Source organism: Lissotriton vulgaris, chromosome 11 (assembly GCF_964263255.1).
Source record: "Lissotriton vulgaris chromosome 11, aLisVul1.2, whole genome shotgun sequence".
Taxonomy (NCBI): domain Eukaryota; kingdom Metazoa; phylum Chordata; class Amphibia; order Caudata; family Salamandridae; genus Lissotriton; species Lissotriton vulgaris.
This window is the reverse complement of record NC_141699.1, coordinates 711,583,340-711,610,844: the sequence shown is the minus strand read 5'-3', so window position 1 is coordinate 711,610,844 and position 27,505 is coordinate 711,583,340. Positions and strand designations below refer to the sequence as shown.

At 41.3% G+C, this 27,505-nt stretch overlaps 1 protein-coding gene across 7 annotated transcripts in view; it reads right to left on the bottom strand.

Moving 5' to 3' along the window:
- Window positions 1-292: 292 nt before the first annotated feature.
- ARHGEF4 (Rho guanine nucleotide exchange factor 4) overlaps window positions 293-27,505 on the bottom strand; it is a 663,006-nt gene continuing 635,793 nt past the window's right edge. For all 7 annotated transcript variants that reach the window (XM_086943787.1, XM_086943785.1, XM_086943786.1 and 4 more), the window contains 6 exons: window positions 26,828-27,060; window positions 20,173-20,302; window positions 15,400-15,531; window positions 8,566-8,809; window positions 5,665-5,742; window positions 293-1,393 (listed from right to left, as the gene is read on the bottom strand). In XM_086943787.1, the coding sequence (XP_086799913.1) occupies window positions 1,236-1,393; window positions 5,665-5,742; window positions 8,566-8,809; window positions 15,400-15,531; window positions 20,173-20,302; window positions 26,828-27,060 (975 nt within the window). In that variant the 3' untranslated portion in view covers window positions 293-1,235. The remainder of the gene's footprint in view (window positions 1,394-5,664; window positions 5,743-8,565; window positions 8,810-15,399; window positions 15,532-20,172; window positions 20,303-26,827; window positions 27,061-27,505) is intronic.

Sequence of the window (27,505 nt, the reverse complement as noted above, 5' to 3'; positions counted from 1 at the left end):
TTAATCTCCATCCTCCATCGAGCGTCATTAACTGCACACACTCCCTCTAACAGCCTGGGTAAGATTCATGCTGTCCCAGAGTTCTGCTGGGGACACTCATGGGGCTTTTTGTGCATGAGTGCAATGTTGACACTGTTCCAGAATACATTACTTGATGGATTTAGGCAAAGGTATCCTGATTCACCTATGGAAGAACTCACCATAAAATCTCACTATAAAATAAATAAAATCATTAAAATACATTCCCACACCTAAACCAATAATAAACATTTGACAAGAATGATTACAACAGTTTCTTAAAAATCAAGTTGCTGTTATTTGGGCATAAATAAAGACATTACAAATAACAAATCAGTCTTCCCATGAAGGAGGCTGAAATGGGCTACAGTGGAATATTGTACACAATATTAAGTTAGGCACATTTGTTTCTACGTTACACATGGCGCTCTCCCTTTCTTCTCTCAACATGCCCCACCATATGAAAACTCAGCGGGAGCAGTGAAAGAAGGCACTGAGCCCTCACTCCTCCTTTTCCAGTAACTTCCTGTGGGGACAAGCAGAGTGAGCAGGCATGCATGGCATGCTATCTTGAGCGAACCCCAGCAACATAGTGAGATTCTGTCGTTTCCTCATGCTCTTTGTTCGATTGGCACCATCACATCTACTTCATGGATAGCAAACAGACAAGGAAGTAGTGGTACTCATGCAGGCTGAGTCTGTGAATGCCAGTAGGGGGAAGAAAGGACCTGGTACTGAGGAAAGGTAAAATGAGCCTGAAGACTATGATATTTTTTCGCCAACACAGTTGATTTTCTAAAAGTGCTTTAAAATAAGTATGCCAACTCAGAGTTTTGCGCATGCGTTTAGCATGCCTCCTGTCCTCGTAGAGCACCAACACGCCCCATCCTTAAAGTGGAGACAAATGGCTCATCAGAACGTGATTGGGAGAAGCAAATATGAAAGGCAACATTGTTCACTAATCAAGTGACTGTGGGTGGGATCGGGAAAACTTGAAATGGTCTCCAGTGATTTCAGTCTCGCTAGTTTTCCAGGAATAGCTCGCTGTGATGCGTGCCATACTCCCCAAACTGGCCGGTCAGTAACAATAAATAGTGCACGGTCTGTATACCCAGTAGTCTTTTACCAGCAGATCGCCGGCTAGGCAATCTGCTGGAAATCTTCCTCGTAGCCTGGATAAAGTGCTTCCGTCTGTACAGGCTCCACGTGCAGTGCGCTCACTTCCGGAATGGGGTCAGCCGGCTGATGTTCTGCCAGAAGTTAGAGGGCTTGCGCTTGGGCTCGGCTAGCATGATCACCTGTTGCTGGGGGAGTTTGGCAGGCAGAGTCGGGTGCTTCTGGCGCATCAGGAAGTCGTAGTATGGCCTGTTGACAGCTGTCAAAGTAAAAACACAATTAGGAACTCTTCTTTCATTTTCTTTTCTTCCTATACACTTGTTTTCTTTGATCAAGCACTTTAACCCCTCCCGGCCCCTAGGGCATTCACATTCACTTTAAGTTACAGATGCAACTACGTAATCAGATGACTGCGATGCACATTTGGGAGCGCCAGAGTAATTTAAGTTTTTTTTCCTCTATATACACTCCAATTTTCGACTCCTTTTAGGTTGTGTAGAAAGCTCGATTTACGCAAATTCCATGGCTTGAGATTTGATTAGAATACTTATTAAACTGGCTAAAAATACATCATATTTCCTCTGAACTTGCAGACATTTTCTGAAATCTTGAAATTGCATTACACCACTGAGCCCTCACCATTCATTCAGTGATACAGCACATTTACAATGTCTCCAGAGCTGACACTAATAACCTCAGACTTTTAGGTCTCGCCTAGTGCAGCATGCATGTGCTACTAGGAGAGGGCCTCTTGGATCAATTCAGACTTCCAAGAGACTTCTACGTGTGGGTCTTCCTCCTCCCACACATCCCATTGGCCTTTGCATGTGTCTTTCAATAATGAAAGCACGCAAATGGCCAAAGACGGGGGTATGTCCCGCCTTTTTTGTGTTCACTCCCATGGCCTATGGGTCTCAGGAGCGAGCAGGGGCACACAGGCTGTCACCTGCCTTCCTGGTGTCTCAGGTTAAATGTGTCGTGCCGCACCGTGCTTTCGCTTGTTATGTAATGCATCACCGCTTCCTCCGGTGCGCCATTGTTTCCCTTATCCACGCCCTTCGTGTTGCTGCTGTTTGTAAAAATGCTCCTGTCCGCAGCTCCCAGAAGTTGCCTCCGGAGACATGTGAGCAAATAAAATCAGTCAGCCAATACTTGTCTAAATCACAGTACTGCTCGTGACAAGCAGCATGGCATGCTCCTAAACACGATACGTAAGTGAGTTATTCATTATAAGGCACATTAAAGTTTGATTTGGATTTTTTGTTTTTATCAGCATATGGAGATTGTTGACAAAAAACGGCTTTTTAGCCGAGATACTGCACATTCCGAGTGTCATGCTGAAAAAAAGAACAGTGGCCCTCTGTTTACACAAAACACAGCACATTCTTTTGAGTCGTGATAAGTTGCTGGTGCCCAAAGGCGTGTACTGTAAGACTGAAACATATAGGGATACGGTTGGACTTAATCTACTCCACCAAATGGAGGGCCAGGCACCAGATCTGTCCCGAAGGCTGTCAGAGTTTCTCTCCTATGGAGGCGGCGCACTCTGCCTGCCCTAGGATCGCTTCTCTGCCTGGCTGCACTGTCTCTGTGTGATGGGCTTCAAACTGGAGCTGGGCCAAATGAAGGAGATGATTATTTTATTTTTTAACTCAGCACGTTATCAGGGAACACTCGTAGTTCCAGGTATCTGATGAGTCTGTAGCTTAGCACTGGGTTGTTTTAGTTCCTTTTGGGAAAAGAAAATGGTCTCTGTCCCCCACAAAATGCTTTTCCAGCCCTATGCGTTCTGTCACCCAGTTCACTCATCACACTACTCCGTCATTTCTCCCTTTCTGTCATTCACCTCACCTGTTTTCCGCCCCTCCTCTTTCCGATCAATCAGTTCATTCATAGCGGCGCTCTTTTACACTTCACATATGTCTACATTAACAGCTTCTTTACCCCTTCTTTCCAGTCGCTGCACTCTCCTCTTTATTTTTAATGTCTCTCCACGCCACCAATTCACCCCCCCCCTAGTCACTCGTCATTAAAATAAATCATAAACCCACGCTATATCTTAATGGCAATAATTTATTGTCTTTACAAGTTTAATGGCTATTGCACGTTTGTGTATAAAATAATAATAATAATAATGATAATGATAATTAAATACATGAAATATGCAAGTTTGCTAGTGCCAGCACTTCAATTCCTAGTGACACAGCACCCAGGATAATATGCTGCATTGCTAAACACTTATACAGTCCAAAAGGCTAGACCTATTGGCTATGCCAATGCTTGTTTACCTTACCATTCCAACACTGGGCCGGGGCGTGTGGGAATCTGACCAGCATTAGTTCCAGAAACTAGCATCTGAGTGTAACATTTTTTTCCAATGGTGCATGTCAATGAGATCTGCACTGATTTACCATTTCCTTCTGGTAGACATTTTCCACTTGTGATTTCTATCCTACTCCACTCATTAACCTTGACTTTAGTAATCTTTACCCCGACTGCTTGGTTTCGGGGCAGATTATCAATTTTGCCCAAGTAACAAGCAAAGTGCTTTGGGATCGTACAAGATTTGAAACACCATCTATGGTCAGGGATGGACTGGGACAGAAAATAGGCCTGGGCACCATATTAAAAGGGACCCCCTTTAGCAAATCAGCTAGCTAAAAAAAGGGGCCTACATTTTCAAAACAGGGTGGTTTTATCTTGTAAAGACAAGTGGTATAGGTTTTTTGCAATTTACAGAACACTGTATTCCATAGTGCCAAATGAAGGCAAAGTTTGTGGTAATGTCATAGAAATAAACAGGAAAAACCGCCCACCTGACCAAAAAAACGACCTAAAACAGCCATAAACCAGCCCATACACTGATCTGTCAGACCAGCCCTTCGGGAACTGGCATTGCTCTATAGGTCAGTCCGACCATGTCTATGGCTCACGGTTTTAGGCTGCCCTAGGCAGTGGCATAACAAGGGGGTCGGAGCGGTCTGCCATGGGCAGCACGAGGTTTGCCGGCAGCGGTCTCCCCCACTCTAATCTGTGGCCACGCCAGTCAGAAAAAACTGGAGTTGATCGCCAGCAGCCCCCCTCAGCAGACGGGACTGCAAAGGCTGGGACTCTGCCACAGGCAGCAAAAGGCCTAGCGATGCCACTGGCCCTTGGGGCGAGTCATGATGTCTCAACCTTGATACAGTACAATAGTAGTAGTAGTAGTAGTAGTAGTAGTAGTGGTGGGACCATAAAATAGTTTGCTATGTCTCTTTTTGATACATTATCAGTATCTATTATAAATGGCAGTAGCACCATCCTACAGTAAGAATTGGCCCTACATCGATACTGATGAAGTGAAGCCTGGAATCGCAGGCACATGAATCCAATTCCTCTGCTTTGCCTGTGACATGCTTTCCTTGACTGTGTATCAATTAATAACGTTTTTCTGAGGAGCAGAATTAAAACATCTTTTTATTGCGTAGCTGCAGACCTCCTTTTGTCAGGTTTCTTCACTTGGTATGGGGCATCTATTTTTTTAACAGCTATATCTAGGCCTTTTGGCTCTTCTGTGGCATCCCATTTCTTCCTACCGGACACATGGTTGCCACTTGGTAAATATTCAGCATAGACCTAGTTGTCGGCGCCACGGCCATGGCCTTATTACATCACTTCCTTCAATATTAACTCTTTGAGAAACACCATGGCCAGCCTAAGACTCCCGTTACACAACCTTGTTAAATAATCTGAGGCTGCATCACCCTTAAAAACCAAACCCTTTTTGCATGTTCCCTTTGCAAGACTTTAAATGTATACAGGACTTGTGTCACCATTTATGTATTGTTCTGCTTCTAGTCAGCCACTACTCCTTCTCTGTAATTTAAATAGAATGACCATGATTGCTCGATTCTATATCTATCGACCTGTTTCGGCATATGATCTGGATTCATATTGTCTATAAATCTATATCCTCTGGGGCACCTCCTCTTCTATCAAGTATATAAGGCAGGCTCTAAGGTCTGCGAATGATAAGTGTTTTCTTTTGCTGGTGATCATCTGTTTACAAATGTTATGCGATTCCTGATGCTCAGTGTCTAGTGTTCTTCAGTGAGGATGGGAATGCAAGCCCTCATACATCTAGTCTACAGTGGGTTGCTGTGGGAGCTCAGTTGCTAGTCTTCCTCCTATGTCTGTATTTTGAATGAGCCTCTAAGAAATCTGGCTGTGCTAGGTTTTTCTTTTCAGAATTATGGCTCAAGTGTCGATGGGACATAATCACTCGTCTGTTAACAGGAGTGAACTCCCATGGGTGCAATTCAGGCGAGTTTATCTTTTTTTAGAGGTCTACAGTGACACCTGGACTGGTCATGCGGTAATTTATTCTATTCCTGGTTTGAAGGTGTACTGGTCATGCGGGCATTTATTCTTTTCCTGGGTTTAAGGTGTGATTGTCATGTGTTTTTAGGGGCACTCAGATGGTTTATAGCCTATCACATTGTTAAATGAAGCTGTTAATGTATGTGCTTGTTAGAATTCCTTTTTGCTCACCTTTAGGCTTCCCCGTGGTTGATGGTTTACTAACATTCATCATTGCCTGCTTCTTCTGCACCTCACTGATGGCAAATCCTGCAATCAGAAATTAAGCATATAACTAGGGCAACTGTTTACATACTGTGGGTGAAGACATCAAGTCATAGTTCGATTTTTGCAAGGCAAGCCGCCTCCATGGCTGCCGGAAAAGATTATGATAGGCAGGGAAAACAGTTTCACGTGGAAGCAGAAACGTATCACAAACACTTGCAGTACACACCTGAGATGCTATGGCATAGCCCAGCAACTCAGAAGACTTTCTGAGCACTGGCATCCCACATGCAAGACCACAAACTAAAGGACCATGACAACTACTTAAAGGGTGCAAGAGAAGCATTACTAATCAGAGACCAGGGCAACAGTATACAGATCAGCCACTCAGACAGAGAAGCATTCTAAACATTCATAGCACCCCACTACTGCCACAGATTTCAGTCATTAACCCCTTGCATACGGCCGCGATTCTGCGCCTGTGCGGGCAATTTGGAGAGTGGGCGGGTTCATGACGGCCCCCAGCCGTCATCAGCACATGAGCACCGTGATGCATGCAAGGGGTTAAAAGGGCAGGAGAGAAGCACCCAGAACCTTCATAGTGGACACCTGGAGTCATAGAGTCCAGTCATGCCGAGGAGACAAGCAATTCTAACACTGACAGTACACATTTGGAGGCCCAAGGAAACTAAATAAAAGGACAATAGCTTTATATTGAGGTTTTGCTCTCCAACCAAATCCAGCAGGGTCTCAGTAGTATAATACAGCTGCAGAAAGTTCCTAAATGTGGGAAATGCACTCACCTTTATTGACAACATAAACTGAAAGAGTGGAGGGAAGCTACATAATGAGTGCACTCAATTGGAGTAAAAATAAATTATAATTTTCTAAAACTGATAAACTAAACTTAAAATATTTAAATAAATTCAAGTACCCATCAAATGGAGAGGAAAAGGGACCTGACTTGATAGGGCCACGTGCAAGAAGAGGGAAACTTTGGGGGAAAACAAGATAAATAATAATTCTGGAATTTAGTCTTGAAAAAGATGCCGTTCTCAGAGCTCTAGCTTATTCTGAACAGAGGGCCTCATTTACGAGGCCCTAGCGGCACCTTTATGCTGCCGGAGTGTCACTTTTGTTGACGGTCCAGTGACACAATTTTCTGCAGAATATTTACAAGTCCGCACAAAGCCACTTTGCATGGCTTTTCATGGCCTTGTAAATATGTGCCCCTTTCACGCAGAACACCAAGTGAAAGGGGCGATCCATGGGTGTTGCCGTGGGTGTTCCCAGATTTACGAGGAATCGTAAACCTGGGAATGTATCAGATTCTAACTCCACCCCAGGGATGGCGATAATGAGGCGCAATAAGGAGAAGTATCATTATTTCTTCTAGTTTTTTCCTCTTTCTATGAGTGCTGAATTCTATTTGTTCCTTCCTGCACAAAATCAATCGTCCCAGCAATGCAGTCACCCTTGCAACATGGTACAAGGGTGCCTTAATTGGCGCTAGACTGCTTTTTTATCGCAAGCGTAAAAGTGAGACAAAATCCAGCTAATTAGTTCTGTAACATAGACTGTTGCCTATCAACTGCCATTTTTTCCTACTCTCATTTCTTTAACCTGTTGCTTGAGAACCTGCCTCGATAATTGGGAATAGAACAATTGTAGGCAACATAAGGGAACAAGGATAGCACAGTAGGGCCATGTAACTTTTACGGAGTCTCCATTACACATAAGATCTCCGCTACTGCGCACAGCTTCCCACGAACCCCATAACCATTTACACTATGTCTGGCTTCGCATAGGAAAAGTGATGAATGTGTGCCTCTGTGCACGCCACAAAATTTGGCATGTGCGAAACAACATAATTTTCTTCACATGTAACTTTCAAAAAAATTCTGTTGGTCACGTGAAATATGATTGGGCAGTTGTATGTTTGAAAATTGTATGCAGGGTATTTCCTCACATAGAAAGTCATGCAAGATTCCTATTTTAAGTATATTCTCTAGTTTCTAATGTCTCAAGATGAAAGTTACAGGCGCAGTGCAGGTGGCTGCGGCACACACCCTGTTTTATAACAGTTTGCACAAGACATTTTCTTCTTGAACCACTCCCCTGCAAATTAAAACGACCCACAATGAGTCAGATTAATAAAAACAAGAATCATGTGAAACATGCAAAGTCCATTATGTGGAATTTACGTGAGACTGAGATTTGGAGAAAAACACACCTAGGTCAACAGAGAGCATGCTCATGCATTGTGCATGCACCGTGACAGACCAGGACTCGCTAATCATTTTTGGCTGAGGTGACCAACACTGGCTTGTAAACCAATTTATTAGCTGAGTGGCTGCCTCATTAACGAAGGTAATGATAATTAGGCAGTGTAAATATCGCCATGTGCTGTGCAAGAGGGCGCAGCTTCATTTTGCTGCTCTTGTTGATGTTCTACTTGAGTGGCAGCTTCCTCAACGCGAAGGGATGGTTTCTCAACACGAGTGGTCACTACCATCGCGACCACCCGCTTTGACAAATCTTGCGGGAGGTGGTCTATTGTTGGACTTTCCTCGCTCGCCAACTTAACGTTGGCGAGCAAGGAAAAAACTCTGCCTTGTGAGTTTTTTCAGAACTCCGCAGGCTCTGCGTACTGCACAATATAATGTTTTTTTTAAGCATCCTATTCAGTAACACAGTAACATGCATGCATTATTATTCCACAGCTTGACAATCGCATGTGTACCCAAGGTCACCTACCAAACAAATATGATAACCTTAGGTATCCTCTAAGTTGGGTGAAGGAACATGAACAGTTTACATTTTTAATGACTCATTCTGGTGCTGGGATAGCAGGCGCATTGTCCAAACCTGTTTCCTGATCCATCTGCACTCGCTTTCTTTCGTCTTCGAATGCTTGCAGCCAACGTGCTTTCTGCTCTGGTTTTTTGGCGCAGAAGAGGTGAACCTCTTCTGAGCTCTTGCTCTGTAGCTTGAATGCGTTTTTAACATTGATGTTGAAATCTCGGTCCTTTCCGTCCTCCACATCTAGTACCTCCATTTCATCCATGTCGATGTGTCCTTTGTAGTACAGGACATCACGCCGCAATAGATCCTGAAAAAATACATGATACTGGTTATGACATCTCAGTGTACTCGAAGACATCTCTGCAACTGTGTCTGGCTGTTTAGTGAGGCTCCTCAATAGGTTCAAATTGATCAGCATTTAAAAGAATCCTATTTGTGAATCGACCACAGACACTACCACAACACTGCAAATTCTTTAGATTTCTTACCAGAACCCATGTTTTTTAATAAAAGGCAGTTGAAGAATGGAAAAAGTCCTGAGTCCAGAAATGCAAAGTTGAAGAAAGCTACAAGGCACTAAAGTCTCCATTTAGACAAGAAACGACATGAACACAGGCCAGCGCAGGTCACTGTCAAATTCTACCAGTGCAAATGCACCATTGTTGGAATCCTTTTAGAAGAAACATGTCACACATAAATCGTTGTCAGTGGATTCGCTCAAGAAGAGCATTTGGACGGGGGGAAGCTTATCTCCCCAATGCCAGGACATTTTCGGCTAGTGCAGGACTAGCCCTCTGAGAGTATACTCGGGCCAGCTGAAGGGTAGTGTAATGACCAATTGGGGGGTTCTGAAGGCTGAATAATTCTCTCTGAAGGCCAGCTGTTTGTGCCTGGAGATGAGCTCTGAGTGTAGGCCGAAGGTGTCTTGTGGTGAAAAAAGGGCCTTTGTAGGGCCTGCTGGGGGTGTTTGAGGGCAGATTAAGTGACTTTAATGACCTTTGGGATATTAGCAACCGTTTGGGGAAACTGAACTCAGGTTAACTGTCTCTGGGCAAATGCTGTAATTAAACTCAGGATGGGCTGAGGGCTCACTGAGGTAGTTAATGACCATCCAGTGGTGCCTGAAGGGTAGCCTTTAGGTCTTGAGTACTATGCTGGGGATCGTGAAGGCTCATTTATGGCAATTGAGGGTGGGAGGATACATGCTTTGTGGCTAGACTTGGCTACGGCCCGAAGCTAGAACTGGAACCTGGGCGCTGGTCTTGGTTTTTGGCTCAACATTGTGTGCTTCTGGGCAACTTTAATCTTAGGGGCAAGGTAATACGATACACATTGCAAATTGTGCTTATCGCGTTTTCCATTATCGCCCTCTATCACAGATTTACATCGCTGTGTTAGCGGCGTATTAGCAACGCTTTGCTAAATGGCGATGTGAAAACTAGCGATAGACGGCTATAATCAGCAATAGCGCATGAAATCAAGCGATGATTTCACAGCGCTAAGGGAATGCTTGATAATATTGGAGTGTGGACTTAACCTGTAAATCCACTTCGCGGATCTGCTCCATGCTTGTAAATATAGCGAAGCCTTGTTAGTGATTATTTACATGGAGTAATGGTCAGGAACGCCTTCTTTGCATCTCATTAGCGATGTATATCGCTAAGAAGTCGGCGTTACAAAAACGGCAGCTAACATGCGCTAATGCATGTTAGCGCCGCATTATTGATAGGGAGATAATATTATCGCCACTTTTTGGGCTTTTAAAGCCAAAAAAGCGGTGAGATGGCCCCTGATAATATACCCCTTAATCTTTAAAAAATCTTTAAAAAAATACATCTTTATTTGTTTTTGTGTGTATTCAACACGTTTCACAAATACTGCAGCAAACATTGTAATAAGGCACTAAACGGGCACCTGTCAGTGAATACTGAAGAAAGAAGGAGGCACCCACACACACTCACTCACACCCTCCAGTAAAAACACAAAAGGCAATTACACACATTGGAGAATTTTTAATAATGGTTACAGTAGCGTTCCTCCACATGCCACCACACTTCACTGATGGCAATGGAGTCGATGCTAGCTCCTGGTGAGAGAGGTATAACATAGTATCTCACCCACCTACACACCCAAGATCTTGTGAAATTTACCTAGGCACTCTATACTTTTATATGTGACACATTCAGCCGCCATATACAGGTCCATTCCTCTCTTCCACTATGCCAATATCAGGGCCTAAGGCGCCCGCAGTGTCGTGCCACATCCTGCTTAGCCACCAGTTGTGGCCTAGGACTACCGACATCACCGGGCACTCCCAACAAGATGTATTTCGGATCGAGAGGTACGGCTTCACCCACCACCTGGCTCAGTTCTATCACCACCTGTATCTAATATATCCATCGATCGAGAAGGTATGGAAGTGAGAACCCCTTACCGCCCCAAATGGAAGACAGTCAGGTGAGGTCGCTCTTCGCAATAAATGTAGCCAGTCCCTATTGTAGTACACCTGGTGAAGGATTTTAAGTTGGATCAGATGCAGACTGGATTTTATCGCCACCTCCCTCAGGTGTATCAGGCCCACATCTTCCATGTACCCCACCTCTAGGCACCACTGTTCTCTCAATTTGGCCAACCTGTCCATTATATGGTTGTAAAGTGTTTTGTATTTAAGAGATATGGCCTTGGAAGACAGCCATCCCTCAAATGGGTGCAAACTTGGGCATATCTAGCGTTTCTATGCCCTCTGGCCACCCAGCATGGCGTAAGTAGGCATATTTTAGAAATTGGTTGATCAGCATGGAGTAGTCATGTTGAATAGTTGCAAATAGTATCTGCTCACCTTCTTCGAGGAGATATCCAATGCGTGAGATCCCCAATAGATCACAGGCTCCAAACCCTCTTAGTTTCCTGATCTCATTCAACCACACACCCTCCCAAAGTGGTGCCTCGTGTGGCACCTTATCCACCCAATCTATTTGACCAATATCCTTTCGCCATGCCTCTATTGCCACCTGAGTTGCTGGCGCAATTGTCATATTCCCTTCCACCATAGAGGTTATGGAGACAGGAGCAGCCAGAAAATTGGTTACCTTTCATCCTATAGATCGTCCCCTTTTACGCCGGTACCTGTGTGAACGGGGTGTGCAATGGATGTTGCTGTGGGTGTTCCACCACAAGACCCATTACTTTTTGATGATGCCTCAGATTTACAAGGATCTGTAAATCTGAGACACCGTCAAAATCTAACTCCACTGAATAGCAGGCGTTAGAATGGCACAATTAGGAGAAATATTTTTATTTCTCCTCTTTTTTGCTCTTTCTATGTGTGCTGCATTCTGAGCAAATCGCCTTCAAAGATCATTTATGTGCAAGAAGGTGTCCCTTCCTGCACATAAACAATCATCCCTGCAACACAGACACCCTTCAACCATGGTGCAAGGGTGCTTGCGTTGCCGGAATGATTCCCTGCAACGCAGGGCCCCCTTGCACTCCGGCACAAGGGTGTCTGTGTTAGAGCTAGGCAGCTTTTTTTAGCACCAGCACAAGGGAAAACACAGGGGTGCATTGTATACTTGTAAACATGGTGACCCCCCTGCATTTTTGAATGGCCGCAGCGTGGGGCAGCTAAATTGCTCACAGTGTTGTGCTGCGCCATTTCCTAGTAAATATACCCCAAAGAGTGGTAACTCAAGGTAGTAATGACTGGAGATGAATTAAGTCTGTTTTTGTGTACGATAGTGTGAGAATTGTGATGCACCTCAAAAAAGGAAACAGCAGTGTATACTCCCAGGCTGTACCCAGCACACTCTGTTGTTGAAGTGTGAGCCATGTGTACTCAGTTATGAAAGGTAGATTTTTGCACACAATCACACAGAGCTGAACTCCATAGACTCCTGTACTATTAAATCAGAAGGAGGTTACACACTGCCCCTGGAAGCTGACATACACACAACTGCACTGAAAGATACACACTCAACAACATATGCAAGATATAGTAAAAGTAGAAAAAATAAAACATACTGCCCTCTACACACGGTGGACATATGCTTGCAATAGAGAAACAGGAGCCCGTATTACAGAGGTACTGAACATAGTCTAAAGTTGTTAGAAAGTTCCAGCATGGCCTCCACATTTAGAACCAATATGTTGGCTATGTTGGGATGGTAAAACAATGGTACACTAAGGAGAACAGGATTCCATAATGATCGTCTGGTTTAGAAGAAGTGGCCATGTGGGATGTGGCACACTGCAGATGAAATGAGCTGGAATGCCACTGCCTAGAGAGTTGTAGTATCCTCTTAAGAAAAAATTAAATAAATAGAGAAGAAGCAAAGAAATGAAAGGGAACCTAAAAAAGGCTAACACTGAAAATTAAAGCACTGCCCAATCAAAAGTCATTGAGCATGAGATCCGACGATGATCTTGACTGAACCATTACCCCAGGAATAACACGCTAATGGATGGAAGCAGAGTAAATGGCACTGAGATTGATTATTATTTTATTACAAAATTCTGGCAGACAGCTAAGGCTGCCATTTCTTCCAAAGAGAAACCAACACCAAAATACTCCTTCCCTACAAAGGACCTCTGTGACATTTCATGTCAAAAGGTATAATAAAAGGACACCATGGGGCAGGTGTAAAAACTCCTCTTTCTTGTGTGGCAGGCTACGATGCAGGAGGCCCAGGACATGCACCAAAGACAAAGGGGATGCTGCTTCCTATAATTTAAGAATTTAGTATTTCAGGAGGCTAATCCTGGGCAGCGTGAAGTAAACGTGTTGAACTGGATTATTTTGTTTAAAGACTTGACAAATACTTTTTTTCTGAGACTCTTTTTCGTTCATTATCGCATATTAGAGCTCCTTCAAAAATGTGAGTTCAGGATGCCTATGGAGCAACGCTGGTTTTAGGGTTGTGCTGGGTGTTCAGCAGCTTTCAGGCAACAGTACAAATTTAAAGATAACTCTTGTCATTAATGTTCCTGCCGGAGAGAGATGGATCTTTGTCTAGAGGCAGTTTTGACTTGTGATAAAGTAGTGCAGAGTGTTTATATGCCTACTGCAAAGAACATGTGCCATGCAAATCACAGAACTGCATTTATCTGGATAGTTCAGTGGAGTACTGCTTTTGTTACAGAGATCCTTTTGTTACTTGCAATTCATAGGTTACAATCCTAAATATAGCAAACACAGTGACCTAAAAAATGGTATCAAAGAGCTGCTTGCAAACTGCATGGTATAGGTTAGAACTTTGTATCTTTTTCCCGGTCTTTCAATGTTGCTAAAAAGGGTTTTTTGGGTTGATATAGAGTCTTGTTAGTAAAGCTAACCCCAACCACTGGGGCGAATCCCAACCACAGGGGATTAATTGCCTACGGAACTAAATTGATTAGTACAGTCCTTGAGTAAAAGTTGTCACCAGATTGTGGGGGAGGGGGTATGGAGGTTATTTTGCACTTATGTTGTTTGAATGTAAGAAATTGAAAACTTGAGTAAAACAGATTTTTTAAAGGGGGACAGGTAGACACATGTGACAACCAAGGAGGTCCGAGATAATGAACGAAATGAGTAGGAGAGAAGTATAGTCAATTTATAGATCTTATAGAGAAAGGATAGAATGAGAGAGAGCGCAGGGAGATTAGAGAGAGTTTGGGGAAGACCGAATGGTAGGATATAGCTTCAAGAGAGGATGAGGGAGAAGTAGAGGAGAGAGGAAAGGAAGAGAGGAACGTAGGAAAGATAAAGAGGCGAAATGAGACAAGACAAAACCTTTAACAAGGGAGGAACAAGATAAGGACAAGAGAGACTTAGAGAGTGGAAGTGTATAGGGATAAGAAAAGAGAGAGGAATGATACGTAGAATGATTAGGGCACAAGATTCAGTGTCACCGGGGCTCAGATGTGCAAGGAACCCACTGCACCCCTGTCATGGGTTTGTTTTTTAATACCAACCTAAAGGTGAGGGGGGGGCAATATTTTTCTGGCTTAGATTAGGGACAATGGCACCCTTGCTGTTCTACCGATTTTGGTAGCTTGCATGTGGCACATACTTGCATATTAAGCTGTTGCCTGTCTTCAGTGCACACAGCCTTGACTATAGTACACCAACCACCTTTAGTGCTGCACATAAAAGAAAACAATTAGAGAGAACACTTGTTACCAACAGTATGAAAAAGTTACTGGTCATCTTTCACTTGTTAATAGCACCAACTGTTTGAATGGGCAAGGGGTTTGGTCTTCAACAAGAAATAAAATGCATTACTTATTGAAATGTACCCCAAAGGGGACTTCCACTCTTTTGTGAAATTGTCATCATCCCAACTCGGGAACCGGTAACTTTTCAAAGTTTTGTGAGCGGGTTACGGTTGTATAACAGTAGTACCTACCATAACTAATCGCCGTTTGGAAAGGACACCATAAATGCTCCCCTTACACAAAGCGATTTGTTATGTCTTTCTAAACCATTATATGATTTAGTAACATGTTAACATATTGGAAAATGGCTTTATTATATGTAGTACAGGCCCTGTGCTGCAAATAGCTTTCCCAATCAGGCTCACTGTCAGTTAATGTTAGAAGGAAACATTTTCACTAGAATCAACATAAAATGCAGTTTTCATTGCAGTCCCTTTTGTATTAGTGTGCTAAAAAGTATATCTAGCTAATGATGACACATAATTTGCCACATAATTTGACTACATTTGTATAATTTGCTGTATACATTTAATTCCATGACACATATTTTGCCTTTCCTTGCCAAACAAAATCCTTCAACCATCCTCTATAGCGTAGTGCTCAAGGTGCCACCTAATTCCAGTGCCGCTGGAGTTAATTGATTGAATGTATTATTTATTACTTACATATAAACTAGATAATAACTTTATTTGATCACATTACCTTTTTACAGTAGAAAAGCTGATGATCGAAGAGGAAGAATATTCTCTGTTGACTTTTGGCTTGAGGCTGAGAGATCTTGGTAAGTTCTCCCGAATGTATGAGTTCAGAGCTCCTCATCAGGACATCTTCACCCTACAGCAGTAATGAAACGTCATCACATACAACTGTAGTAGTTATCATTAAAACCATCAGGCATCTCAGTTGATAGACAGCGTGCTATATTTACTGCTAAGAACATCTTCCTGTAGGCTACCGTTCCCATCCTCTTTTCTCCTTTGCTAATTTACCTCTTCCATTAATCCCCTCCCCAAAGTGGTAATTTTTGATGTGTTAACTCACTGATGTTTCCTCAAACCTGACTAGTGCTATGTGAAAAACACAGGAGTAAAATGATTGTATTATTCTTTCATTCCCTAACTTTAAATGCACTTGCTGATGCATCGAATTAATATTCAATTGTTGTGGTCTTATGTTTTGTTTTGAAAACAGTTCACAATCCTTTACAATCCTTCTGAGGTACTTACAAAATATATCTGAGAAATCAGTAGAAAATATGTCAGTAGATGTGTATCTTACCCAATTCCATTTGCACAATATTATACAATTATATATGCTTGAACTGCACAAAATGTGCATTCTACTTTTTTATATGGAGGCTGAAGCTCTTGTACTTCTTCTTGCTCTGTGCTTTGCAATTATAAGAACCCTCTTTTTAATTATCAGACATGTGATTAATAAGTTACACTGGTTTTAGATTAAATATTTGTGTGAATAAACAATATTACACCCATAAGCACAATCTTCTTTTAATCAAGGCACATGGCACCTTTTCAACCCAGTTTTTAATGATAAAAGTTCATTAAACTATGAACCGTTCTTTGATGATATTTATCCGAATTTAGCAAAACAATTGTACATCCAGTTTTGTCATGGAAACTGGCCTCTTAATTGTTTTATTTCCAAATGGTCAACCTCCCTATGCAACTCCGCCCAGGTATGTAGCCTCTGTGGCTACAAGAACGAGGACATTCCATACTTGCTATTTTTTTGCCCACTGAACAAAGAACTGCCTGCAAAATGGTTGACACCAATTTGTAGGAAGCTGGGTGTTAGAAGGCATAAGAAATCATAAAGGATCCTCCAAGCTGATACAACTTTTTATCTAGTTTTTGCAGTGTCTAGATGTCTGCTTCATGATTGGCTAATAAAAAGCAAAAACAGAAATTAGATAATTTTTAAGTAAAAAGGTACACTTTTCACCCTATGACATACATTTTTTATAACATTCTCACGAGTATTTATTCCCCCATATGTGCTAATGAAATGGTCATGTATATAATATACTGAAATTGTTAACAAGTGGTGCTATGCTTATTGGCCCACATGCATCAAAGGAAAAACCGGTTGCAAACGGGCGGAGTCTCAGAATCTGCCCCTTTGCGACCGATATTTTTGCATTTGGGATGCATCATCTCAAATGCAAAAATCTCAATTTAAGTAATCTCTAAATCGCGATTACTTAAATTGCGATTGCATTTAAGAAATCTCAAATTGTGATTCCTTAAATGCAATGCATTAAAGTAAAAAAATTAGCGATTTCGCGGGGAGCAAATTACTATGAAGTTGAACTTCATGGTAATTTGCAAAAACTTTGAAAAATGCACTAAAGTGCATTTTTCAAAGTTCCATTTTACACACACACACACCCTTGGGGCATGTGTGTGTGCAAGATGTACTCATATGCAGACTTCAGGGGTGCAACAGGGTGTCCTTTTGACACCCTGGCACCCTTGAAATTACATTCTCAATTTGCAATTCTCTAATTGAGAATTGCAAATTGTGAATGTCTTCCCATTCATTCATATGGGCCTCTAGGCCCATAGGAATGAATTGGGAGGTATTCCTTAATTGCGAGTCGCAATTTGCGAGTCACAATTAAGGAATGTTTAGAATCCCTATTTTTTAAGCGATTTCTACATGCAAAGCCTTTGGCTATTCCTTATTAGGAATCGCAAATGACATTGTTGTTGCATGTGCCAGTAAATCTTTCAACTTGCTAATGTTGTTTTTAATTGACTGTTTTTATATTTCTTTTTTATACCTCTTTTATGGTATACTAACGAAATAAAGAGTATTTGAATCAACTAGAATTTTGCAGCACCTGAGTTATTTGCACAGAAGTTCAATGAGAGGAACATTTCAGTTAAGAAATATTCTTAATAGCAGCTAATTATCATGACAACTACAGTACTACGGGCATATTTACAAACCCCTATCACTTTTAAAGACGTTCCTGTGGTGATACGGGCTTTGCCTTATTACAAGACAGCGTTAAGCTGCCCTGTAAATAAGGCTCCCTTTCATGCTACACTTAGCGCGAACGGGGCGTACAATGGGTGTGGCGTGGGCATATCACCGCAACACCCATTGATTTTGATGCTGCCCCCTATTTACATAGGTGGCATAAGTAGGAATTAAGACCATAAACAACCTGGTCTTAACATGGTGAAATGAGAAGAATTTTTTTATTTCTCCTCATTTTTGCTGTTTTTATGTGTGCCGCATTGTGCAAAATGCCATGCATTGTTGTTGATGTGCAGGAAGGTGTCCCTTCCTGTACATAAACAATCATTTTAAAAATGACGAGTTGCAACTTCTATGTGTGCAGAACAAAGCAACACACTTATAAGTTACAATTCGCCATTTAAGATTGTTAGTGTGCAGGAAGGGACCCCTTCCTGCACATAAACATTCAAATAAACATTCATTCCCCTCAAAGCAGGCACTCTTGCACTATGGTGCACGGGTGTCTGCATTGGTATTAGGCAGCTGAAATAAGTGCCAGCACAGGGGGAAATGCAGGGCTGCGCAGTATTGTTGTGAATAAGGTGTAGCCCGGCGTTTGAAAAGTGGCGGAGCGCGGCGTTAAGCCAAGAAGGCTAACACAGCACCCCATCACTTCTTTGTAAATATGACCCTTAATTTTCATGTAGTAATATGTGTCATGCATGAGTTAAACCAAGCTGTCAGATTGTCAGGATATCTACACAAGACACATTTGAATAGACTTGATCTAAATTCAGCTGTTAGACATTGAGCGTGATTTAGAGTATTGCTGCCAGGGTACCCCGTAACAAATGCAACAGAGTACTCAGTCTGACAAAACTCTTGGTCCGTCCTCATTTATAGACAGGCTTCTCTAAAGTAAGGTTTCTGTTGACAGAGCCTCCTCTGAAGGTCCGATGGATTAGGGGCGATCAGAGGAAGAGCATTACGATACCTGCCCTATTTATTGTGGATAGTATAATGTCCTTTTTACTGCCCATCACTGCCATGAAAAACCTGGTGGTGAGGAACAAAAAAACAGTATTGTCCCCACACCCTGAGAAAAAAAACACCCACAGTGTGGTGGTCATTAGGTCTTTTTTTTCTCCCCCAAAAACTCCAACTTCGGGAGTTTGTGTTTGAAAAACAATAATTTTTTTAATGTTAAAGGGACAGCCATTGAAACAGATGGTGGCCATCTACCAAACCTTTTTGTAGGAGAATTACTGTGACAGCCATTATTTTCAAGGTACAGAAAGGGGTATCAGGTTCTCCCTGGTAGTGACGGGTATTGAAACCCATTACTACCTCGCCAGACTATAGTCTTGGCGAGGAGGGAACTCAGTAGCCATTGCTAATGAGTGCTCTCTCCGCCAAGCTATAAATCAGGTGTATCCTTTGAGCTTGGCTGCACTGGCCATTTGGGAAACAGGGCAGACGATTGGAATGTTGAGGACCAGGGCTGATTTTAGGGGTGGATGGACAGAGGGATCAGCAACTTTCCAAACTGGCAAGCTGCTTTGAGGAAACACACACAATTTATTTTGTAGACACATATATTACCCCCCACCCACCCCCAATCCTCCATAGATGACTGGATACACTTGCTAACTCACAAGATGTATTATGGGGCTGGTTTGAAACACATTCTCTGTAGTCACTCACTCTATAAAAAACATATTAATGGAAATAGCTTCGATGTTCATAACAGATCGGCTCTTTCTTTTAGGGGCACATGAGCTGCAGCATAACCCGCATCAATATCAGAGCTTTGGGTCTTTAAATGGTGCCACTGCAGTTCTCATGAGACAGCAGCCTCTTTTCATCTGGAAGAGAACTGCATTTCAGAGCTCGCATAAATATTTACCTTTTTATTGGGTCCCAGTGACCACTACAACTGTATCGCTCTAGCCTGGAATTCTGAATTTTTCCCTCTTCAAGTCTCTCTTTGCGTTCAACTTGGAGAACAAGCAACAATCTTGACACACCCTCACAGGAGATTCCACCTCAAACTGCCTTTCCATGTCTCTTTTGTGGAGGAAAATAAACAACCAGTCTGTATAATCATTGAGGAGCTAATTGAATGTAGGCGAACAGAAAGCCTATGAATCATGCCTGAGAAGACCCCTCTCACTTTGAGAGACAAAAACGTTATGAATGGCAATACATAAAGCAATGCTTCACAACAAATCCCATCACTTTTTAACTTGTCCGATTACTCCTCTAGAACATAGCATTAGGCTAATAATTGACATATTGTTACTCAAGGAGAACAGAGTGTTCATGCTTCTATGTAAGAGAGACTCCATTGCTCTAGAGGAATAATACATTTTGGTGAGGTGACCTCACACAGAAAACTAATAATAGGCTGTGAATACTCAACATATTTTCTACTCTCTATCAATAAGTGGGAGACCATACATGCAAGACGGGTGTAGGACACAGTACCTCCCACTCCTCAATGGAGTTCTGCCACTGGGCAATCTTGTCAATGTTCTCCAGACGCCTCTTCCGCTCATTGATGAGTCTTGCAACATTCTTCATGGCATTTAGGGCGGCTTCGACATCATTAAAGTCCCTAAATAAAATTATTATTTATATTAGAAATGCTTATACAGCAGGCCCCATGGCCTATAAAGGTTGGGCATTGCTCACATGATTTGAGTTTGATACATTTCTTCCATAGCAATGTGAATTAGAAGTCATGAAAAATCGCTTGAAATTGGTATATTTACTCCAAGCTCAATTGAGCTGAACTGGAGATCTATGTATCTGCTCAAATTCTATAATTGCCCACTAATCTGTGAATGAAATTGGGATATCATTAGCAATGAGAGGTTACCCAAGATAACACATTGGTGTTAATGAAATTGGGTAGTACTGGGTAAACCAATTTATCTGCCAGTGCCATTACCTGCTGCCGAAATCGTCGAAATGAGAAACAGCCTCTAAATACGATTAAGGTACTTTTCATGGTCTCAGCTCCAATGGCAGTTGCTGAGGGTTTACATGTCTGTGTAAAAGCCATATTTCTCTAAACGTCACCGACCTTTGCTGGGGAATGACACGTCTATGCTTAAAGTCACAGTTCGCCCAAAAAGTTCAAAACACTTGATGGGGATTTGTTTATCTGTGCCAAGGTTTACAATGGAAAAGCCCTTTGCTTCTGGTGTTTGCATTGACAAGCAACGCAGTGAAGTGCTGGAAAAGCAATATTTTCAGAAGAGAGGATCACTGACATAATATCGATTACAAAAATATCGAATTACCAAAATATCGGTGACAAAATGTAGAATGCAAAAATATCGAAGTGCTATCTACAAACAGGTAAGTAAGTAAAATATCGCATCAAAAATATTGTTAAAAAAATATAGTTAGTCAAAATATCGAATTTTTTTAAATGTCTTAAAATTAATTTAAAATTTATGAAATAATAAATATAATTAACTAAAACAGACTTAAACATACTTAAATAACCTTAAAATTATTAAATAATGAATTTAACTTATAAAAAACCATAACATTTTATTTTTTAATACATATAAATATATTAACGTAATATTAATATAAAATATACAATATTTTTACCTTACTGAGTGCAACAGTAGAGAAAACGTTGGATAGCGTAGGGGTAAAATTTACTATTCCCACTCCAGTGAGTGCAACAGTAGGGAAAGCGTTGGATAGCATAGGGGTAAAAATTACTATTCCCACTCCAGAGAGTGCAACAGTAGGGAAAGTGTTGGATAGCGTAGGGGTAAAAATTACTATTACCACTCCAGAGAGTGCAACAGTTGGGAAAGCGTTGGATAGCATAGGGGTAAAAATTACTATTCCCACTCCAGAGAGTGCAACAGTAGGGAAAGTGTTGGATAGCGTAGGGGTAAAAATGACTATTTCCACTCTAGTGAGTTTAACAGTAGGGAAAGTAATGATTTTATATATTAATAAAAATAAATTAAATATCAATACCAATAAAAAATCAATTAGAATTAATTACCAATTTAATATTATGTAATAATTAATCAATTAGAAATACAAACAAATATTAGTTATTAAAATTAATTACCTATTCATAATTAATTAACAACTAATTAATTTCTAATAACAAAACAAACTAATTAATAATAAAAATGAATACCAATTAATAATTAATTAACAGTAAATTAATTATCATTACACAAAAAGTATTTTTAATATGTAATTAATTACAGTTAAATTACTTCCCACACTATTCCCTCATAAACCCATAATCCACTACAGAAAGTTAATGAATACAGTTATCATAATTATCAATTCATGAATGAATAAAAAATAATTACTGATTAATAAAAAATTAATTAACAATTAACAATTATTTAACAATAAATTAAAAATCAATACCAATAAATAAATAATAATTATTTACTTAATTATAATTAAATTACTTCCCACCCTATTCCCCTTTAAACCCACAACCTGCTACAGAACATAAATTAATAAAATTAATATAATTATCAATTCATCACTTTTTTTTCAATTCATTAACTTTATTCGGTGTTCTTCAATTTACAAAAACCATATAAGTACATAGCTAAAAAACATATTTGTTAAAAAAGAGGAGAACATATAAAATATCCTTGTCATCGGATGTTAAAATAGAGGAATAAAAACTATCAAAATATATTGACTCAGTCTGACAGGTACATATATACAAATATATAAAGGTCAGTCCTATGACTTGAAAATAAAGAATAACGCTGGTGATCTTTCAGAGCAACATAAGGAATAAATCTTAACCTAAACAGTCATATTCAATATGTCACAACAGGGCTACTCCAAGTTTTTCCTATGCCTAATGCAGAGTTTCAAGAAATGTGCAATATTTTTTGTCATACACTCTGCATCCAAAAATTGTAGGGCAAGAAAAGCCGGTCGGCAGTATCTAATGCCTAGAATTCTTAGAATAGGTGTTATCCAGCGATTCCTAAATTCCTTGTAAAATTTACAAAACAGCACAACATGTAGAGATGACTAAACAGAATTATCATCACAGAGGCAAGTTGATACATCACAGGGGCAAGTTGATAATGCTTTCGCCCAGTCGTTCATTTTTGGGAAGGATATTAGATGGTGAAAGATGTTCAGTCTGAGCCGGGTTAAGACAAACCTATCATAGCTACTTAAATCATATGTCAAATGTGGTTGAATAGTTAAGGTCATCTGAATCATTAAAATCTGTTGGACTGAACATTTATTTACTTCCCCTAAAAGCCTGAGCCCTTCCAGGTGGCTCATGTACTGGGTAGCCTTTGGACAACTAAAGGGTTTGATAAGTGGGACATTATCAGTATCACTCAAATTAAGGATGTTTGGTGGAAGGAGGCGGTACTTACACATTTGAGTCACTGCAGACAACGTATGGCTTACATAATAGTGAGCGGTTCCGATATTTGCAGGTGAGGCATGCCCTTGCTGCGCATATACCTAAGGGCGTAGTTCCCCAGGAGTCTAGTCCCCTTGAAGATCACATGCTTGACGGGCATATTCCAGAGAAAACGATCTCCCTGATTTATAGGAAGCTGATCAAAAATATGGAGAGCCCCCTGGAGCACATTAGAGCCCAATGGTGTATGGATAGTTTGGAATTGGATGATGAAGTCTGGCTGGCAGCGGTTTCCTCTCCTAAGGTGGTTGCAATTCAGATGAGGCTCCGACTTGTGCAATTGAAGACACTACATAGGTCTTATATCATAGGGCCCCGATTGGCACGAATGAGACAGGGGGAGAGTGGTGAGTGCAGGAGACGGTGTGGAGAATCTGGCACCCTGATCCATACATTATGGCATTGCGTGGTGATACAGACGTTCTGGATAACGGTTCACGAATGTTGAAAGCTGTCTTGGGGGCGGAGATACTGCCGGAAGCCCAACGCTGTTTGTTGAACGTATGGGAGCCTACAGATCTGAATGTTTATCAGAAGCAATGGGTCACCCTGGCGTATATGGTGGCCAAGCGAAACATTGCCAGGCTTTGGGGAGCTAGCCAGCTACCCCTAATCACCCAGTGGGAGGAAGATCTTGACTGGTGCATGTTCAGGGAGAAATCGGTGTTCATAGCCAGGGGTTGCCCGAGGAAATGGGAGAAGGTGTGGGGAGCTTGGAATACGCACCGGGGAGAGATCTGTGAACCGCCATTGCCAAGTTTGAGCTCAGATGCGCAGGATTCCCCATGATCCTAGCACGTTATAATGTGGATTTAGATCCTGTATTTGACCAGAACAACCTGTGTGTATTAGACTGTATGTGATCACCTGACGTTTTTCTTTTTGTATTGTCCTTTTTCATCAATAAAAAGATTTTTTTTTAAAGAAACAATCAAGCAGCTCCTTACTACTATTTTAGAGTCCCACAGATCCTCAGTGCACCGTAGATCCAAGAGAATTAATCAATTAATAAACATTAATTACCAATTAAAACTTAATTAACAATTCATTCAAAATGAATACCAATAAATAAATAAAAACATTTAATTAATCACAATTAAATTACTTCCCACCCTATTCCCCTATAAACCCACAACCCGCTACAAAACTAAAACGCAAAATTTAATTAAAAATAATTAGACATTTCTAAATGTTAATATTTCATTTAATAGAATTAAATTACTTCCCACCCTATTCCCCTATAACCCCACAACCTGCTACAGAATTAAATTACGCAAAAATTAAAAAACATAAAATGCATTACTTAAAATAAATTATAAAAATAATGCACACTTTTCACACATACACTAACATACAAAACACTTAAAAAAATTCGACATTATTAAAAATTCGATATATTTTGATGCCTATATTATATACTTCAATATTTCGACTTTCTATATTTAAAAAAATCGATATTATATTACTTACCTTCAATTCGATATTTTTCACCACTATATTCTGTCCATTCGATATTTTGTCCATTCTATATTTTGACTTCGATATTATGGCTATTATATATTTTGAATTTGATATTATGTCTAGTTACCAGCTGCATATCACTGATGGAAAGCCTTTATCCACAAAAACATGAAACAGCAAGAATAAGTTGAGCGGTCATCTTCCTCTATCGGTGGACAAGTTCGGACTAGGACAAAAAATTGACCCGGGCACTAAAATAAAAGTGCCCGTCATTGGCGAACCAGATAGCTGAAAAAGTAGCCCACATTTGCAAATCAGGCCAGTTTTGAACTTGTAAAGTGTATGGGTATTTTGCAAGGTACGGGGGGCTGCATGCATTTGCATGTGCTGGAGGCAATGCTTGTGGCAATATCAGTGAAATCAACAAGAGAAAAGGGCCCACCTGGCCATAAAACAGGCCCACAACCTGCTAAAATAAATCGGCCCACACACTGATCTGTGAGACCAGCCGATCAGGCACTGCCTGACTGCTGTATAGGCCAGTCCGACCCTGTCAGTTTAACACTTTGAAGCAGCAAATCAGGGATCAATTCCATCTACAAATGCAGATGCTAGCCAGAGTAAGGTTTCCTCAGGACTGAGAAAGGGCTTGTTATCAATACATTCCCGGGCCACATCACTGAGAAGCTAGAGACCAAGGTAACCAGGGTAAGTTAGACACAAGAGAGTAAAAATAAGTCAAGAGCACGAATTAGATGAAACATAATGTGACAAAGTAGAGAAGCAAACTGTTATGGTTAGTAGAATGGAGGTCAGACTCTCAGAAAAGTGAACATGTTCAGCACCTTTAAAATCTTTCAATACAACACAGAAATAACCAAGGCCAGAGCCAATGGACCACCCCATGAAGACAGCTGTGAATGACCATTCCCATTCTCACCAATTGTAAATAAGGCAGTAGAAAAAAATATCCAAAAGGTAAAGAAAAATGTTGTGCGTGGACAACAAACCAACATCAGTCTGCTACTGGGGTCTGTCTGATGCCACAGGAAGAACCCACTTACATTCCAGAAGAGTTTAAGCCTATTTCCCAAAATTTACAGGACGGTATGTTGGGTGAAAGGCACAAATACAGAGTCTTACCAAACTCCTATAAGAGGAGCCAGACATGAAGAACGATAATATTGTAGTCCAATCACTACTGAAGAAAAAGACCCAAACTCTAACTGTGTTCCTGTCTAAGGAGAAGACTGTCCTGCTTTGGAAGTTGTTAATTCGCTGTCATCTTTGCATGCTACTTGACATTATGGCTATGGATCAAGCCCTAGATTCAGTCTATGTTGTATCCAGTAGAAAGGTCAGTAGCCACAAGATCTTCAGGAGGAAAGGAAGGTAAAGGATGGTAACGTCCTTGGGAAGACCCAAAGACAGAATGGAGGTAATGGAATCCCCTGCTAATTTCTGGTGATAGTCTCTGCCTTCTAACCTGGATAATAAAATAACCATTCGTCCATTCAAATATAAACAACTAAGGGCTCATTTAGATCCTGGTGGATGGTTGGCCAGGTGCCCAGGATTGTGGAGGCAATTGCCTCTGTCACTGCAGCAGTGGAGAGCCTGCCCTCTTGAGAGATCATTGCCTGCAGCCCCCAGTCGTGGCTTCTCTCAATTCACTGCTAGTTTGCAGAATGGGAACTGTGTTCAAGGCATCCACTCACCAAACATTTTTGTTTACAGAAAACAAAGTCACAGGCAGTATTTTGTTTTATCTAAACAAAATACGAATTGCCAAAATGTGCAGGGAGTTTTCTTCCTGCATGTCAGGGCCATTGTGCATTACTTGCCTGAGTGGGCACAGGCAGGGAAAATCAGTGATATATGAACTGCCCTCAATAAGGTGGGGTGACCACCACTATGACCCAGTCAACCTGTTAAGGGCAGACTGCTGGGTGAAGGGTTACTGTTAGTGGAGTTAGCGAAGGCTCCACCAATGGTAACCCAGATAACTGGTTCTCCTATCTTTAAATGGGGCAGTAGAACCGCATGTCTGATGGGGCAGGAGGACCATGGAATTGTTGTGTCCCTTCTGCCCTGCCAAACCCTAAGTGAGTTGCTAAAACTGTTGCGTTCTTTTCCACTGCTCACTGCTATACTCTCTGTGTGAATAGGCTAAGCCATTACACTATGCCAATGCCATACTTTATGATTGCCACTGACCTGTGTTGAGGACTTGTATACTTCAGAAGCTCGGCCAACTGGAGTGGATATTTACAGATCTTCTGGACTGGTGTCAGCAGGAACCCATCAAGTGAGATGTCGATCATCTTCTGCACCAGTCGGCATCCCTCAAAGAAGTACACATACTTGTTGACCTTGGCCAGATTGGAGAGCTCACGGCAGGCATTGGGGTGGTTGTTGCAGTACTCAGAGTAGATTTGAAAGTCTGTTTGCTGGAAATGTTTGAGTAGAGAGAGGGTTATTTTGGGTAAAAAACTTCCCATACCATACTGTGATAACAAAAGGGGTCTTGAGGAAAGTATATGATTTGGTACAGTCTGAAATATACTTGATTGATTTAAGGACAGGTGCATCAGTCTAGCTAGGCTGAGAAGCTGATATCATGGTATCACAGTTATGGACGTTTGGTATCTAATATACATTATTTATGTATACAAAAGTTTCTTTCCACTGTTAAAAATCCAAAACTGTGAATGCAACGCACATTGCTTAGCTGGCTGCTGGAGAAGGAAGAATGGAGTCCATTTCTCATACCTACCAGAGAACTAGCATGCCCCTTTGTTACCCACAAATGCAAGCGGAAGGACCTTGGACAGGCAGTGTTGTGCATGGAGAGGCTGTAGGGGGAGCACATGACAGCCAGTTTGAGCATCTTGG